Raw genomic sequence first — 19638 nt, 5'->3', positions numbered from 1 at the left:
GCAAGTGTGGCCTTAAAAAAAGATTAAATTAAAAAAGTAAAAACAAACAAGCAAAAAACCTCATGTTTCCCTGACTCTATCATTTTTCACCTGAATTACTGCAACAGTCTCCTAACTGGCCTTATATATGCTATCCCTATGCTAGAGACACAATCACACTTGGCTAGAAAATCTTTCTAAATCATAAATCTGATTGTGTCACTTTCTCTTAAAAATGTTTATGGCTTATTATTACTCTTAGGTAAAAATCCAGACCCCTTAATATATCCTCTCCATAATCTGGCCCACACTTACCTCTTCATCCTCATCTCTTGCCACTTATTTTTTTAGTCTCTGTACTAGCGGATTCAAAGTGGAGTGAACAAAATCATATTTTGCATATGGAATAAAAATATTTGAACGTCTACAGATTGAGAAGCAAGAACAGAAAATGAACAAATAGCATAAAGAGTCTGGAGTGAGTCAGCCCAAAACTCTGTGTGAGTAGAAGTTTAGAGGAAGGAAACACCATGAGGAAGAAGGGAGTATTAAAGAAACATGGAAAAGGAGAGGTAGAAGCACCAGAAAGAGTATCTGGTTCCTAGAGCTTTATTCCTAATAGATGTGTTTCTGGTTCTAAATTCAATCTATATATATCTTAATAAATGCACCCTCTTTCTGCCTGAGATAATCTGGGAAGGTCTTATTTATATTTTTTTAAGTGTCTGGCAGTGGGGTACTTGCTCCATGTAACTATAAGAATCTACCTAAAATAATTAATGTCCATCTATAGGGATTGGTTAAATAAAATAAAGTACATCCTCCTATGCATTTATGAAAAGTGAATATGTAGTGCTAAAATTGGTTGACATGGAAAGTTCCTTCCAAGATATTGTTAAGTGAAAAAGAAGGTCACAAAATTTTTGTTTTATAATTTATGTGTATGTATGAAGATAGAAAAAAGTTGGGAAAGATCTAAAATATTACTAGTGGTTATACTTGGATGGGTGGAATCATGGGCAATTTTCACTTTCTGCTTTTCCTTTCTGATTATCTGGTTTTGTTATTGTTCTGAGAATGCATTACTTTCAGGAGCATGAAGGTAAACTATTAAATTATTTTCACTTCTATAAAGAGAAAAATACTAAATAATTTCCATTAAAAAAAAAAAAAAACAGGAGTTACTGTTGTGGCTCAGTGGAAATGAATCTGACTAGCATCGATGAGGATGCAGGTTGAATCCCTGGCCTCACTCAGTGGGTTAAGGATCTGGTGTTGCTGTGAGCTGTGGTGAAGCTTGCAGATGTGGCTTGAATCTGGTATTGCTGTGGCTGTGGCATAAGCCAGCAGCTGTAGCTCCCATTTGACCCCTAGCTTGGGACCCTCCATGTGGCAGGGGTGTGGCCATAAAAAGAAAAAGAAAAAAATATATATATGTATGAAACATTCAGGCTTTTAGGATTTTCCTTACATGTGGTAGAGAGAATAAGGATGAGTTAACTACATCCAGAAGGCACGGATCTTTTTCATTCATCCATCAAACATATATGTGACAACTAATGGATTGCTAAAGAAATGAAAGAGGAAATCAAGGCAAAGGAAACCATAGACAAAATGAAAAGACAACTACGGACTAGGAGAAAATACGTGCAAAAGATGCAGCTTTATATAAAAAAAACAACCCAATCAAAAAATGGTCAGAAGATCTAAACAGACATTTCTCCAAAGACATACTGATGGCCAAAAAGCACATGAAAAGATGCTTGGCAAAACTAATTATTAGAGGAGTTCCCACTGCAGCTCAGTGGTTGGCAAATCTGACCGGGAACCATGAGGTTTCGGGTTCGATCCTTGGCCTTGCTCAGTGGGTTAAGGATCCGGCGTTGCCGTGAGCTGTGGTGTAGTTTGCAGATGCGGCTCGGATCCCGAGTTGCTGTGGCTGTGGCGTAGGTTGGCCGCTACAGCTCCAGTTGGACCCCTAGCCTGGGAACCTCCATATGCCGAGGGGAGCGGCCCAAGAAATGGCAAAAAGACAAAAAACAAACAAACGAACAAACAAAAAAACACCTAATTATTAGAGAAATGCAAATCAAGACTACAAGGAGGTATCACCTCACACCAGTCAGCATGGCCATCATCAAAAAGTCTACAAACAATAAATGCTGGAAAAGGTGTGGAGTAAAGGGAACCTTCCCACACTGTTGATGGGAACGTAAACTGGTGCAACCACCATGGAGAACAATATAGAGGTTCCTTAAAAAAGTAAATTTAAAACTACCATATGATTCAGCAATCCCATGCTTGGGCATCTATCTGGAGGAAACCATAATTCAAAAAGATACATGCATGCCAATGTTCATTACAGCACTATTCAAAATAGCCAAGACATGGAAGCAACCCAAACGTTCATCAACAGAGGAATGGATGAAGAAGATGTGGTACATATATACAATGGAATATGACTCAGCCATAAAAAGAACAAAATAATGCCATTTGCAGCAACATGAATGGGCCTAGAGATTCTCATACTAAGGGAAGTAAGTCAGACAAAGACAAATATCGTATGATATTATCACTTACATGTGGAATCCAATAAACATGATACAAAAGAGTTTATTTACAAAACAGAAACAGATGCACAGATTTCAAAATCAAACTTATGGCTACCAAAGGGGAAACCATAGTGGGAGGGATAAACTGGGGGGATAGAATTGGCATATACACACTACCGTGTATAGAACGGATAACTGGCAAGGACCTGCTATACAGAAGAGGGAAATCTATTCAATATTCTGTAATCACCTATATGGGAAAAAATAATGTGTATATATTTAACTGATTTACTTTGCTGTACACTTGAAACTAATACATTGTAAGTCAAATAAATACATGCATACATACATACGTTCAGCAATCCAGGCATTGTTACTAATTGACTAGAGTTAGCACACAGCCTGCTATACCTTTCCCGCTAGCTATCTAAAACCTGGTTGATGTGGGGTTATAAAGGCCTGGATCCCTCCAAATGACGACAACTTTGAAGAGGTGGTGGTAGCTGAGGCTTTCATTGAGACTTCATAGCAGCCCAGCTTCTCTCTCTGCCCATCCTGTTTTCCTCCCTTTCCTTCCCTTCTGTGGGTGGTGACCCCAGGAACACTCCCTGAAAAAACCTTCCTATTACTAATCCCCATTTCAGAGTTTATTTCCTGTGGAAACCAACCTGGGATGCCATGACTTTATTCAGTCATTTACTGTTTTTAATTGGAATGGAGGTAATACATGTCAGGAAAAAGAAATCTCAGTAGTAGCTAACATGATTTGTTTTGGTCAACCCAACACTTTGTTTCTTGGCATCTGGCAACCCACTGGCCACAAAAGGAGTGTCCCATGCTGGAGCAATCATAATACCTCACACACCTGGCCACAGTAATAGGTACTAGTTTTGTGCACATGATCAGGTTTGGACAACCAGAATCCTTCCCTGGTCATTTTTGTACTAGCTAGAAAAAAAAAACAGCCTTGCTTCTCAGATCATAGAACTGGCAGGATGTCTCCCTAGGGATGTTGGGGCCACATTTCCTGTCTACGAGGAAAAGGGCCATCTGGTGTAGGAGAGAATAAAGTGAATCAGAGGGCAGAAACAGAAATAATCTATAATAATCTCTTCCAGTAGTACTGTGAATTATCCTAGTATCACTCAAACATATTTCTTACTTAAATATTGCTTAAACCATTTTAGCTTTTTTTTTCATTTGCAATGGAGAGAACTTGCCTAACAATTTGCATGTTTCCTATTCCTATGAGCTGCCACCTTCTCCAACCTAGTTCTACTCGATGTCCTAAACATTGAGGAAAAAACTCTACTAAACTTCAGCACATCAAAAATTTTAAGTCAATGTTTACTAAAGACAATATATGCCGAACACTGTTTTAGCTCAAGAAAAGGTCCAGATTGTACGAGAGAAAAAAAAACCATGATTTTTGCCTTTAGATATATAAAAACAAATTATAAATTTCTATAATTTAACCTCACTTGTTGCTCTAGAATGGATGCTTTCCTTTCAATTAAATCTTAAAATATTATTTATTTAGTTTATACTGCCTTTCCAATGATATGAATATATTTACATCTCTACTTGATAACATAAAAGATACCTCCCCAAATAGGAACTTTTTATTTATTTTATTTTATTTTTGTCTTTTTGCCATTTCTTGGGCTGCTCCCACAGCATATGGAGGTTCCCAGGCTAGGGGTCTAATTGGAGCTGCAGCTGCCAGCCTTCGCCAGAGCCACAGCAACGCGGGATCTGAGCCGAGTCTGCAACCTACACCACAGCTCACGGCAACGCCGGATCCTTAACCCACTGAGCAAGGGCAGGGACCGAACCCGCAACCTCATGGTTCCTAGTCGGATTCGTTAACCACTGCACCACGATAGGAACTCTGGAACTTTTTAAAACTAATTTTAAAAATTTTAGAATGGCTTTAGAAATATAAAAATCTGTAAAAATACTACAGTTCCTATGTACCCTACATCTCATTTTCCCCATATATTAACACCCTGTATTAGCATGGCACATTTGAGACAATCAACCAATAATGAAACATTATTATTATTATTTAAAATTTTATGGCTACACCCAAGGCATATGCAAGTTCCACAGCCAGGTACTGAATCTGAGCCAGAGCTGCAACCTATGTTGCTACTGCAGCAACTTGGGGTCCTTAACCCACTGCACTGGCTGGGGGTCAAACCTGTGTCTTTGCAGTGACTCAAGCCGCTGCAGTTGGATTCTTAACCCACCACACCATGTTGGGAACTCCATAACATTATTAATTATAGGTCTATAGTTTATTCAAATTTCCTCAGTTTTCACCTAATGTCATTTACCCACTCTAGGGTCCTATCTATGTAACTACATTACCCTCTTTTGGTTGTGAAAGTTTTTCACTTTCCTTATTTTCTATGACTTTGTTAGTCTGTAGGATTATTGGTCAGGTATTTTCTAGAACTATCCCTCAACTGAGATTAGTTTGATATTTTCCTCGTGATTAAATAGGGTTATGAGTTTGGGGAAGGGTACATATCAACATGACTTATCAATGTTGTTGTTAACCTTGATCACTTGGCTTAAGGAATAGACTTTACCTCGAATTGTTTAATACCTAATCTAGAAGCATCTATATGAAGGCACATATGCACTGTCTTCATGATATCTCCATTAGGGGGAAGAGCTTGAAGGGGTAACCATTAAAACAAAAAAATTTTTTTTTCAAGCTTCAACACTGCTTTTTTTTTTTTTTTTAAATGTCTTTTCCAGGGCCACATCCACGGCATATGGAGGTTCCCAGGCTAGGGGTTGAATTGGAGCTGTAGCTGCTGGCCTATACCACAGCCACAGCAATGCCAGATCCGAGCTGCTGCATCTGCGACCTACACCACAGCTCATGGCAACTCTGGATCCTTAACCCACTGAGCAAGGCCAGGTATTGAACCCGCAACCTCCTGGTTCCTAGTCAGGTTCGTTAACCACTGAACCACGATGGGAACTCCAACCCTGTCACTTATTAGATGTATGATTTTGGGCAAGTTACTTCCATATCTGGAAAATGGAATAATAGTACTAAGTAGATAGTTCTTTAAGCATCTGATGAAAAAAATATATGTGAATGTTTTGTAAATAATATATTTTGCATGCCAGAATTCCATAAAAAACACTTTAGGAAAGAGTAACATCTTAAGCAGTTAACATCATTTTATAGGTTAATTTTTAACTGCTGGCTAAGCAAAGCAAGGCCAACTTCCTTATGAAGTTGAGGAGAGAACAGGTGGATCCATTACAGTCAGGGTTTTCCCATTTTTGCCTTGCTCCTTTTTGCCAAAGTCTGCTTGTCTTTTGAGACTTGAGATTTCTTAGATCTTATGCCAGAGCAAAGGGCTCAAGTTTGATGTGAAGTAAATATTAATAATTTTGGTGGTGTTTTTCTGTATCTCTAAGAGAGAAATCATCATTCTTTGAAGGTGCAATAATTCTTCCAGGCTACCCTAGGACTATTAGGCAAGTAACTTTATTTTTGAAATGGACGGGAATACTAATTATTCAAAGATGACAAATCTTCCTGCCTCAACATCATACCACTCTGATTCAAATGAAAATACCAAAGTTTTTGTGTTTGGGGGTTTTATGCTTATGGAAGTTCTTGATCCTGAGGTCTGAAAAATAAAGGGACTCCATCTTCTCTCCTTAAACAGGATAGCATCAATAACTTTTAAAACTTTTATGCAAGAAATATGCAAAAGAGGTGACTTTTTCTGCATCACTGTAATTAATGGCAAACATATAGCAGCAGTCAGCCTGGTATAATGCAAACAGCAATGATGTTAGAGACCAATGACCAGACTCAAGACTGGTTTTGTCTCAAACAAGATATGGCACTTTGAGAAAGTTTCTGGTATATTTTTGTGTGTTGGATTCCTCATCTGTAAAACTGTGTTGTTGAGAGATCAAGAGATTAAGCATGCAAAAACAATTTGTAAGACAGCTATCACATCAACTCCAAAACGTGCTTGCTGTCAGTAACAGCGTTAAGTTATCATTCATTGTGGGCTGCTTTTGGACTTTCTACTTGGAAGCCCAGCTCCAGGCAAAAGCAGCAGTGAGTTTAAGAACAGGGGCTCACACAATTCTGGAATTCTTTCCCTTGGTGGAGGCAGTAACCTTGGAAAGCGGGCTGGAACCACCCTCTTTTAGTCCTAAAGCTTAGTTACTCTGGCTTTTCTCCTTAATGTTCGGGGCACCGCTATTTTATGGCTTTTTTTTTTTTTTTAGTTGTTATTTTTTCCTCCACATTGTTAGCACAAGCGAGAAAATCTACTGAAGCAAGTACAAAATCTTTCTAGTCGCCCTTTCTGCCCGCAGCTCACCTATGTGTTCCCTACATAGCGGTCGCTGCCTCAGATGTCCTCAAAAACAAAAAACTCTCACGAGGGACAGGGCAAGATAGGCATTCCTAGACTCTGGGTCAAGGGAATTGAGCAGGTAAAAGCTGAAGGGGATCCGATTCAGGTACACAAGCTAATCCAGGTCGCCAAAATAAATACAACACTCTTCCTGACAGGGATAACCCTCGCGAGATAAGACTGCGAAGATCGAGAGCAGCCCACTTTCTCGCGAGAAGAGGGGGTGTTGGCGGAAACTAGGAAATGGCCCCCTTGGCGACCCGGACTCAGACAATGGGCGGGGCCCGAGTTAAATCCACCCCCTTCCGGCTCTTTTCCCCACCTCCTAACCCTGAGGTGTTGGACCTCGGGTGCCAGCGGCTTGCTTCTCCGGTTCCGCCCAGCTGTTGCAGAATCTAATTCAAAGCCTCGGGAAAGCGCGTCGGCCGGATTTGAGGAGAGGGGGCGGGGAGGGTCCAGCGGCTTGCGGCCCCGCCCCCTTCTCCGGCTTACAGGCGGACGATTCCGCCCGCCTCCTCCTTCAGCTGGCCCTGGGGCTGCGTCCCCCAGGCAATTCGGCAGCCGCGGCCTGAGCTTCTGCCTGCAGGTGTTGGCGCTGAGGCTCCCGGGCACAGCCTGCTTCGGCTCCATGGTCGGTTTCGGGGCCAACCGGCGGGCGGGCCGCCTGCCCTCCTTCGTGTTGGTGGTCCTGCTGGTCGTGATCGCTGTCCTCGCCTTCAACTACTGGAGCATCTCCTCCCGCCACGTCCTGCTTCAGGAGGAAGTGGCCGAGCTGCAGGGCCAGGTCCAGCGCACAGAGGTAGCCCGCGGGCGCCTGGAGAAGCGCAATTCGGACCTCCTGCTCTTGGTGGACTCGCACAAGAAACAGATTGACCAGAAAGAGGCCGACTACGGCCGCCTCAGCAGCCGGCTGCAGGCCAGGGAGGGCCTCGGGAAAAGATGCGAGGATGACAAGGTAAGGACCAGTCCTCTCCCCTCAATTCCCATATATTTTTTTTTTCAGCTTCGTGGTGGGGTTGTTAGCCTGATCCCGGTTGCCTTATGCCTTCCAGAATTGCAGCCTCGGAGGCTACCCTTACCTCTAACAACCCTATTTCTGTTAGACCTTAGCCAGTTTATCACCACCACATTTTCTGCTCCCTTCCAGACGAAACTAGCTCTAAGTTCTGGTTCTCAAGAGTGGCCTGTGTGTGGATGCCGCCTTTTCTCCAAGCTCAGCTGCTGAGCTGGCAGTTGTAAACATTTGGCCTATGTGGCCGGCCGCCTTACGTTTACAGATGCACAGATCTGGAGAATGCTAGGTTTGGTGTATTATTGCCTTATCTTTTATTCCGTGCACACCGATCATTATCAATTTCTTTGTTTAAAGAATGGGGCCTCCTCTAACTACTTATTATAGTGGTCACCATATATTTTTCGACTATCTCTATAGGGCTCTGTATTAAGCAGTTAAAGATCAGCTATTTCTGCCTTTTTTTGTGACCATAATGTTCTGATGGATGGGTTCTGGAACCATATATGAGCCATACTTGTGACTTGGACATATTTAATCAAAAATTATCTACACAATTTGAATTCTTAATGAATTAGCCAAAAAGATAGAATCTAAAAATATGTTCTAAGCCAACAGTCTTATGTCATTTTCCTCATTGATATTGAAAGGAAATAAAAAAATGAAATTTTGTATGCTTAAGTAGCTATTAGGGTTGGTGTTTTACTGGGTGGACAGCCATACAAAGTTTAAATTTAAAAAGTTTAGAGCTAGACTGGAACTAGACCCGGTACTGAATAGTCTTTGTTCTCACCAGAGAATTGGGAATTATGTTATTAACTTATGAATTATAATATTAACTTATTAACATATATAACTATATATGTTTATTATATTATTAACTTATGTCCTATGCAACTTCTGTTGATATACTAGAGTGTGAAAATTTTTAGGTAGAATAAGTAGATGCCTTCCATTCTGGACCCTTTCTTGGTAATCTTCACATTGTTTTTTGTGTGTTCCTGTTATTATTATAAGTTTTTATTTTGTATATTAAAATTATTTGTAGTAAGTCATTTTAAATTAAAATCTCCTGAGCTCCAGTTTCCTTATTGTCACCAGCCTCTATCTTACTTCTTATTTCATGAAGATTGAGACCCTCAGGTAAGTGCTTTTTTAATAATTTACACCTTCACATTAACATAGGCAGCTTCTGAGAAGAGCAACAGGTCGGCAAATTTATAAGCATATTACATACTGAACTCTATAGACTGAAAAATTCTCTTGGATGGAGTAGGCAGAAATCCATGAAATTTCAGAGTATTGAAATGAGGTCTTCAGACTTTAATGGTTAGGCTTTATTACTCAAATTCTCTCCAGTCTGGGAAAAAAAGGTAAGTCTTCCAGTAATTTATACTCTGGATTCCATTTCTTTCATCTCTTGGATTATAATTATCAGTTTCTTTAGGTAGGTTTTCACTTTTACCTTCAAAAAGTGTAGGTGTTGGCTGTTCTAAAATTATTTTTATCCTTGTATATACTCCTTTCTTCCAATCAACCAATGTCTTGTTTTTACTGTCACTGCTAACCTCCAGTTATTGGTGGTCTATAAATACTAAATCAGTTTCTTTTTTCATCCCCATCCTAATCTTTTATTTTTATTTTTTGTCTTTTTGCCATTTCTTGGGTCGCTCCCACAGCATATGGAGGTTCCCAGGCTAAGGGTCGAATTGGAGCTGTAGCTGCCGGCCTACACCAGAGCCACAGCAACGCCGGATCCAAGCCGTGTCTGCGACCTACCAGCTCAGGGCGACGCCAGATTGTTAACCCACTGAGCAAGGCCAGGGATCGAACCTGCAGCCTCATGGTCCCTAGTCGGATTCGTTAACCACTGAGCCACAATGGGAACTCTTTTTTTTTTTTAAATTCCGTTTGCCAACCTTCTTTCCTCCTGTTTTCTGAAGTTGTTCTCTTGAAGGTCACAAGTGACAGTCTTGCTAGTCAAATCCAAAAAACATTTTAATTCTCATTCTGTTTAATCTTTCAGTAATTGATTATCTCTAGCTTTTTTGGGAAACTATCTCCTTTCTCACTTCTGTATCATTTAACTCTCCAGATATGTTTCCTGCTTTCTTCATTATATTCTTTACTGGATATTTTTTTCTCCTCTAACTGCCTAATAATAATAGACTTTATTCCTGGCCCTTTGCTTTCCCTTAGAGCAGTATTTCTCAAGATGTTATTGAACAGAATACTGTCCTAGGAATTGTTTATAGATAGGAGAATAAAGGAAAACCTCTTTTTGGAGGGCAATGTTACATGGTTTAAGTATATATTCCTCTCTTGGAGTTCATGCCTGCTAGCATATAAAGGCTCTGAGAAATATTTTAGTAAAGGAGCGTATTTAATTTTTTTAACAAAATCTCAGTTAGTTTGATCACAGACTGCTGTTTTCAATGCCCTGTTTGTTACCATGGTACAGAAGAATGTAGCAAAGCATACTAGTTTGGGAAATGTTGCCCTAGGTATCTTAACTATTGTTTGGCTAATACTCTATGCAGCTGGCTCACAAATCTGTATCTCTTATTGTATGTCAAGGTTCATGTTTTGAACTAGCTGTAGTATCACTGTTGGAGTGTTTGTGAATGTTTGTTTTTGGGGTTAATGAAGAAGCTTTGAGCTGTCAATAGCAAGGGTTATCTTGGTCTAAATGAGGTATAGATGAAATTTGTCTTTCATAAGTGTTTTCTTTATTCCTGCTACCCCCTTGCTCAAGAGCTGGGAGGAGGGATTTATTTTCTATAAATGACATAAAATCCCTCTGGATGGTGATTAGTGTTGGAGAAAGGAGAAGTAAATTTGGCAATTAAAAGTGTCTTCCATTTTAAAGTAGACTTTTTTTTAATGTTTAATCATGTTAATGTAGTCTTTTTAGAGTAAAGGTTCTGCCTTTCAGGGTTTTTACCTATAGCAAACACTGGCAGTGGCCCTCTAGTCATTCATACCCCCTTCGTTTTTTGCAGACAAAACCCATGCAAAGACACACACCACACACACACACACACACACACACACACACACACACACACACACACACACACACACACACAGCCCCAAGGATATTCCTTCCCTGTGACTCAGAGCTGGGTCCTGTTTGGTCTAAACTGACTGTGGTAATTTCATTATTCCCAGTGATTAGTTTAGGAGGGGCCTAGCTAGTGAGTTGTGAGAGAGAAGTTTCCTTGCTCCATAAAAGAGTCACACTTGCACCTCTGTGGTATTCTTCCCCCAAATCAAAAATCTCTAGTCTAATCATAAGCTCATATTCAGGGACATTCTATAAAATACCTGACCAGTACTCTTCCAAAGAGCCAGATGTTGTTTGTGCATGTGATTTCCTGAAATTGAAGCAACTAGATTGCCTGGAGAGTTAGTTAAGGAATGGCTGAGGCACTGAAGATGACAGAGTAGAATGTTACAATAGAATATTGGCACTTGTTATGTGAGATTTTAAAAATTTCCTTATTGTTTAAGCTAGTCAAGTTGAGATTTCTTTAGTTGCAGCCTAAGGTGTCTTGACTATTAATATTCTTACTGTCGTGGTAATATCTGAGGTGTAGGTTAAATCATATATGTCCCCAGGACAATGTGAGCAGTGACCACAGATCTGCATGTGGTTTGGGGTTCCTCAAGCCAGAGTCTTTAAGTATCAACAGTGGTATTTGGAAGCCTAACTGGGTACTTCCTTGACATTCTTGGAGACCAGGATCATATGGTGGCATCACCTCCCTATATATCCTTCTCCACTCTACAGATGTTCCACACCAAAATTCCCTTTGCCCTGATGAGCTAGCTGCTTTAGGTAGGATGTGTGTGTAGGGAGTGTTAGCAAGTAAGTCCTTGCTCAGGCTACATTAAAAAAAAAAAAAATGGAGTTCCCATCCTGGTTCAGTGGTTAATGAATCCGACTAGGAACCATGAGGTTGTGGGTTCTATCCCTAGCCTTGCTCAGTGGGATAAGGATCCGGCGTTGCCCTGAGCTGTGGTATAGGTCGCAGAGGTGGCTCGGATCCTGCATTGCTGTGGCTCTGGTGTAGGCTGGTGGCTGCAGCTCCAATTCGACCCCTAGCCTGAGAACCTCCATATGCCACAGGTGCAGCCCTAGAAAAGACAAAATGACAAAAAAACTCAAAAAGCCCCCCTATTTTAGAACATTTTAGACCTATGGAATTATTGCAAGAAATAGTACAGAAAGTTTCCTCACACCCCACCCCTAGTTTCTCCTGTTATTAACATCCTGCATTAATATGGCATATTTGTCATGATTAGTGAAGCCCTATTGATATACTATTATTAACTGAAGTCCATACTTTTTCAGATTTTCTCAGTTTTTCCCTGATGCCCTTTTTCTGTTCCAGGATCCCATCCAGGGTTCTCTGTTGCATTTAGTTGTCATGTCTCTTTGGGCTTCTTGTGGTCGTGACAGTTTTTTAAGACTCCTTGTTTTTGATGATCTTGACAATTTTGAGGATTATCGGTCAGGTATTTCTTAGAATATTCCTCAATTGGGATTTGTTTGAATCTTTTCTCAGGAGTAGACTCGGGGGAGGAAGACCACAGATGTGCCATTTTCGTCACATAGCATATCAAGGGAACATTTCCAAAAATGACTTATCACTAGATGCTAACCTTGGTCACCTGGCTTCAGGTAGTATGTGTCAGATTTTTCCACTGTAAAGTTATTCTTTTTTTTCCTTCTCCTTTTCCATGCTGTACTCTTTGGAAGGAAGTTACTATGTTCAGGCAACACTTAATGAGTTGGGAGTTATGATCTATTTCCTTAAGGGCAGATTATCTATATAAATTGTTTGAATTCTTCTGCATGGACCTTTGTCTCTTCTCTCTTATTTGTTAATTTATTTAATCATTTATTTATATCAGTATGGACTACTAGATATTTTATATTTTAGGTTATAAACCAGTGCTACTTTATTTATTTTGTTGTTTCAACTTTGGCCACTGGGAGCTCTTTCAGTTGCCTCCTATATTCCTTTGACATAGTACCCTATCGTTGTGACATACCCCTCCCTTAACTTTCTGGCAGGGCTAAGATGCTCAGGCTTATCTTGTTTACTTCTTGTCCCAGTCCAAAAATCCTAGTCCAAGGAGCCCTGATTCCTTTTATTGGAAAATGGTATTGGAAATCAAGACCTAGGTGTTGGATATGTTCATTGCTACTCTTAGGCTATCTTTGGAAATCTAGGAATCCAGCTCCACAGGAATCAGGTGATATTGGACATCTTCTAATTTATTATGCTATCCTGCGATTTTCAGTCCGTTACCTGCACTGTTAGAATACAGAAATTCTTTTTTTTTTTTTGCTTTTTAGGGCCGTTCCCACAGCATGTGGAGGTTCCCAGGCTAGGGGTCAAATCAGAGCCTTAGCTGCCAGCCTACACCACAGCCACAGCAACACAGGACCTGAGCCATGTCTGCTATCTACACCACAGCTCACAGCAATACCAGATCCTTAACCCACTGAGAGAGGCCAGGGATTGAACCCTCAACCTCATGGTTCCTAATCGGATTCATTTCCGCTGTGCCAGAAAGGGAACTCCTAGAATACACAAATTCTTTTTGTGTGTGTGTGTGTGTGTGTGTGTGTGTGTGTGTATTCTTTTTTTTTTTTTTTTTGGTCTTTTTGCCATTTCTTGGGCCGCTCCCGCGGCATATGGGAGGTTCCCAGGCTAGGGGTCTAATTGGAGCTGTAGCCGCCAGCCTACGCCAGAGCCACAGCAATGCGAGATCCGAGCTCACAGCTCACGGCAACGCCGGATCGTTAACCCACTGAGCAAGGCCAGGGATCGAACCCAGAACCTCATGGTTCCTAGTCGGATTCGTTAACCACTGTGCCACGATGGGAACTCCCTAGAATACACAAATTCTTTAAGGGAGCTTGAAATTGTTCAGGGACGTGAGAAACAAGCTCTACTTCTCTGAGAGTCCCCCTACATTTACTTAATTTTTTTTGTGTGTGCCTCCCTCCATAAATGGTTTTATCCTTGAGGCATGTATTAGTTTGCTAGGTATTGCCATATAAAATACCACAGATTGGTTGACCAAAAAGCAACAGAGGAGTTTCCATCATGGCTCAGTGGAAAGGAACCTGACTGGTATCCATGAGGATTCAGGTTGGATCCCTGCCCTACTCTGTGGGTTAAAGATCCAGCGTTGCCGTGAGCTGTGGTATAGGTCACAGATATGGTTCAGTTCTGGCATTACTGTGGCTGTGGTATAGGCTGGCAGCTGTAGCTCCAGTTGGACTCCTAGCCTGGGAAATTCCAAATGCCCCACCTGTGGCCCTAAAAAAAGGCAACAGAAATTTATGTTCTGACAGTTCTGAAATCTAGAAGTCAAAGGTTGAGGTGCCAGCAGGTTGATTTCTTCTGGAGCCTCTTTCCTTGGCTTGAGGATGGCTACCTTCTTGCTGCTTTGTCATCATTTAGTTGTGCTGCTATGTTCCTGCATGCCTCGTGTCTCTTCTTATAAGGACACCAGTCATTTTTGATTAGGATGATTTTAACTTAATCACCTCTTAAAGACCTGATTTCCAAATAGGCTAGGGATACTAAAGGCTGAAACTTCAGTATATGGGTTTTGGGGGAACAAAGTTCAGCCCATGATAGGCGTAATCTGTGACACACACATTGCTTTTTCTTTCCTCTTTCTGACCTCTTTTGCCCTTTCACCACCGTAATCCTCCCTGAGGCAGTATATACCTTTGCTTGGGTAGGAAAAGGGGTAAAAAGGTCATGTGACAGAAAGGAGGATGGGAAGCATATTGCTTTTTTTCCCCCAGAAGATATTCTTACTGTGTGTGTGTGTGTGTGTGTATACACAACATTCATACACATACCAAATAAGTATATATAAAAATCCTGGAACATAATAGGTGTTCATTTCGTGGGTTCAAACTCTTGGCTCTGCCATGTAATATGTGTAGAATCTTGGACAAATCACTTCTCTCTGCCTTGGTTCCTCATCTGTAAAATGAAGACAAAAATAATTATCTTTCTCATTCTTATAAAGTTAAATGAATAAATTCATTTAAATGCTTAGAACAATGTCTACCACATAGTTAAAAAAAAAAAAGGAAACGTTGAATATGTGTTGTGTTAGCCATTATTATTCCACAACTACTTCCTTGTTTCTGTCCTGCCTTCTCTCCAGGATGGGACTCTGTCCGAGTTCCTGATTAAGATCCGGTCCCAGCGCTGGCCAGGCTGCCTCACCCTTTGCTCCTGGTTGTCTGACTTTACCTCTGGTTCCCTTTTAAATTGACTCCTATGTCTCAGGTGACTCCCTGGAGCCTGCCTTTCTCTCTATAATGAGGATCAGCCTTATGCATTTCTTCTGATATGCTGTACATGGAAATTCCTGCCTTTGCCTCTGCCTCCCAGTCATAATCTGGCCAAATTCTAGCTGTCATTAATTGCTACCTTAAATTATTCATAAACCATGCAGAACTCATACCTCCTCTCCAAAGTATATTCCTTTTCTACCTTCTTGGTCCCTATTAGGTACATGCAACCATTATTGAGACTGAAGTTAGAAATTTTGGTGTCCTCTTTCATTCCTTCAGCATTTCATTCATTGTTTCAACCCTGCAAAGGAGTTAATCAGATTGAGTGAAAAAACATTACTGTTGTTGCAGAATAGAGAGTTGACTAGAAAGGAAGCAGGAACTTCCTAACTAGTATCCTTGCCCTGGACTCTCTTTTTTTCAGTTATTTCTCCCCATTAAGCAAGTGATCTTCCTCAGACCTTACTTTCAGAGTAGTTGTATTACTCACTGTGTCAAATCAGAATTTTGCTGTCTAACCTTTAAGGCCTTCCATGCAGGGGCTCCAACTACTGTGCCTCTCACTACTTCCTGACCCAAACTGTGTTCTGGATGTGTTGTTTTGCTTACCTTTGCCTCACCACCTGCCTTTCTATGTCATCTTAATTCCTGTTCTGTATCTTTGTTTCTGTTATTTGACTCTTAGTTTCTTGCCTTTTTTCTGTTTCTGTGTCATACCAGTCTTTTGGTATCTCTGGGACTTCTGACCTGGAACATGCTTTTTCTTCTTTGTACACAATTAAATTTATTGTTTAAGCTGCACTATTTTTCATTTTTCATAATAGCTTCTTATGTGTTAACTTTGTCTTCTCAACAAAATTTTAAGTTCCTTGAGGAAGGGCCATATTTTAAATTTGTTCCAATAATCTTTAGTGCTGATACAGAGAGTCATGGGTTGTTAGCTTAGGGTAGGCCCTAATCCAATTTCTTTTTTTTTCTTTTTTTTGTCTTTTTGCCTTTTCTAGGGCCCCTCTGACGGCATAAGGAGGTTCCCAGGCTAGGGGGTCTAATCGGAGCTGTAGCTGCCGGCCTATGCCACAGCCACAGCAACACCAGATCCGAGTTGCGTCTGCAGCTGCACCACAGCTCACAGCAATGCCAGATCCTTAACCCACTGAGGAAGGCCAGTGGGTTTCTTATGACCTTATAAGAAGAAGAAATTTGGCTACACAGGTACAGGGAAAAGAAGGCCATGTGAAGAGGGAGGCCTTGACCGGAGTGATGCATTTATAAGCCAAGGAATGCCCAAGGGTTGTCAGTGACCACTAGAAGCTAAGAAAATGCAAAGAGGGATCCTCCTCTTGGGCCTTCAAATAGAGAGCCTGGCCCTATAGACAACTTAATTTTGGATTTCTAGCTTCCAGAACTGTGAGAGAATAAATTTTGGTTGTTTAGTCACTGAGTTTGTGGTGCTTTAGTATAATAGCTCTAGGAAACTAATACAAGATTCAATAAAAACTTCAGACTTCTTGTTTTTTAAATTTTTCTTGAAGAAACTGACAAGCTGATTCTAAAATGTATATGGAAATTGAAATAACCTAGAATAGCAACACAGTTTTTAAAATGATCAGGTTGGAGGACTTATACTCCCTGATTTCAGGATTTGGTGTAAAGTTAGGCTAATCAAGGCAGTGGGGAATTATTTTTTAAAATAGGCATATAAATCATTGGAACACAATAGAGTACAGAAATAGACCCACAGATATATGGCCAGTTAATTTTTGGCAAAAGTCCCAAGAATTTTAATGGGGAAAGGAGAGTATTTTCAGCAAAAGATATTAAATTACCTTTATGGCAGCAGGGTTGGTAGCAGTTTTGTTTACGTTGTGCTGCCTTACAACTTATACAAAATTAACTTGAAATGGATCATGAACCTAAATGTAACAGATGAAACTATATATCTTCTGGGAGACAACACAGAAGAAAATATTTGTGACTTTGGATAGGCATGGATTTTTAGGGCACAAAAGCATAAATCATAAAGAAAAAAATCGATAAATTGGACCATCAAAATATAAAGCTTTGGGAGTTCCTACAGTGGCACGGTGGGTTAAGAATCTGACTGCAGCAGCATGGATTGCTGCAGAGGTATGGGTTTGATCCCCACCCTGGCCTAAAGAATCCAGTGTTGCTGCAACTGTGCCATAGGTCACAATTGTCGCTCAGATTCAATGCCTTGTCTGGGAACTTCCATATGCTGTGCGTACAGCCATAAAATAAAATAAAATATTTAAAACTTTGTGCCTTATTCCTATTTTAAAATAAAAGAGAGGAAAAACAAGATATGGATTGGAAGAAATATTCACAATACCTTTATTGGACAGAAGAATTGTATCAGCAGCTTTCCATACCAGAACCAAGCCACCGAACAGCAGGCCAACACCAGCTCCAGGATCCCTAGGGCCCTACAGCCAGAGACCCAGGAACTCTGCTCTACCTGCAGGTAAGCTGGCAGGTGGATTCCCCCCTGGGTCCCAAACCCACCCACCAGCAGGCCCATACCAGCTCCAAGACATCTTGGAAACCTCAGCCAGCTACTCCAGGATCCAGTTCCACTCACCAGTGAGCCAGAACTAGCCATAGGACTCCAGTGCTCTTATCCAGTAGCCTCGTGACCCAGCCTTACCAGCCAATGGCCAGAAGCCTCCACTCTAGGCAAATCCTGGCAACCAGCAGGACATGGAGCAAGCTATATTTACCAGACTGCCCACAGTAGTCAGACTGCCACAATAGAAGGGTGCGTGCAGCTCACATAGGGGATACCTGTAGAGCATTTAGCACTGATGACCAGTGGGAAGTGTGTTTCTGAAATATGTTGCCAGATGTAGAAATAAAAACAGCTAATTGGGAAAAATGAGGCAACAGAGGAATATCTTCCAAATGAAGAGATAAGATAAAACCCCAGAAGAGCTAAGTGAAGTGGAGACAGGCAGTCTACCAAATAGGTAGTGATCATAAAGATATACAAAGAACTCAGGAGATTACATGAGCAGAGTGAGAAGTTAGAACTTGTTAACAGAGAGTTAGAAAATATAAAGAAAACCAAAGAGAGTTGAAGAATATAATAATTGAAATGAAAAATACACTAGAAGGAATCAACAGTAGATTAGATGATACAGAGGAGTGGATCAGGGAGCTGGAAGACAGAGTAGTGGAAATCACTGAAAATAAACAGAAAAAAGAAATGAGGACAATTCAAAGACCTCTGAGAAGACATCAAGCGTAATATTCACATTATGTGGATGCCAGAAAGAGAAGAAAGGGCAGAGAAGATAACTGAAGAAATAGCTGAAAACTTCCATAACCTGGGAAATAAAACATACCTAGGTCCAGGAAGTACAGAGAGACCCAAATAGTATCAACCCAAAGAGGACGACACCATGACACACTGTAATTGAAAGAACAAAAATTAAAGAATATTAAAAACAGCAAGGAAAAAAGTTATGTACAAGGAAACTCTCATAAGGTTCTGAAGGGAGTGATGCAATATATTTAAAAGTGATGAAAGGGAAAACCTAACAACCAGAAATACACTGCCTGGCAAGGCTTTCATTCAGATTTGATGGAGAAATGAGAAGTTCTACAGACAAGCAGAAGTGTTAAAGAGTTCAGCATCACCAAACTAGCTTTTCAAAAGACGTTAAAGGGACTTCTCTAAGTGAAAAAGAAAAAGCCACAACTAGGAATAAGAAAATTACAAAGGAAAAATCTCAATATAAAGGCAAATATAAAGATAGTAAATCAGCCATGTATAAAACTAGTAGGAACATTAAAAGACAAAAGTAGTAAAATCATATGTATCTGCAATGAATAGTTAAGGGAGGAGTTCCTGCCATGGCTCAGCTGTTAAGAACCTGACATGATGCCCGTGAGGATGCAGATTCAATCCCTGGCCTCAATCAGCTTAAGGATCTGGTGTTACCTCAAACTGAGGCCAGGTCGCAGATGTGGCTCATATCTGATGTGGCTGTGGCTTTGGCGTAGGCCTACAGCTGCAGCTCCAATTCACCCTCTAGCCCAGTAACTTATATATGCCACAGGTGCATAAAAAGAAAAAAAGCCGTAAAAAGAAATAGTTAAGGGATACACAAAACAAAAAGATGTAAAGTGTGTTGTCAAAAACAGTAAATGTTGGGGATGGAGGAAAAATGCAAGATTGTTAAAATGCATTTGAACTTAAGAGATCAGCAACTTAGTCATATCTACATAGATATAGATTGCTATGTACAGTATAGAGAATATAGTAAATAGCCATGTATTACCTGTGTATGGTGACATTGTGACTAGACTTAGTGTGGTGATCAT

At 40.6% G+C, this 19638-nt stretch overlaps 1 protein-coding gene across 2 annotated transcripts in view; it reads left to right on the top strand.

The window, feature by feature from the left end:
• Window positions 1-7241: 7241 nt before the first annotated feature.
• GOLM2 (golgi membrane protein 2) overlaps window positions 7242-19638 on the top strand; it is a 102026-nt gene continuing 89629 nt past the window's right edge. The window contains exon 1 of one of the 2 annotated variants that reach the window (XM_047766487.1): window positions 7242-7895. In XM_047766487.1, the coding sequence (XP_047622443.1) occupies window positions 7569-7895 (327 nt within the window). In that variant the 5' untranslated portion in view covers window positions 7242-7568. The remainder of the gene's footprint in view (window positions 7896-19638) is intronic. The other variant, XM_047766488.1, reaches the window with a different exon arrangement.

The sequence above is a fragment of the Phacochoerus africanus genome, chromosome 2 (genome assembly GCF_016906955.1).
Source record: "Phacochoerus africanus isolate WHEZ1 chromosome 2, ROS_Pafr_v1, whole genome shotgun sequence".
Classification (NCBI taxonomy): Eukaryota; Metazoa; Chordata; class Mammalia; order Artiodactyla; family Suidae; genus Phacochoerus; species Phacochoerus africanus.
This window is presented reverse-complemented; position numbering and strand designations above follow the sequence as displayed.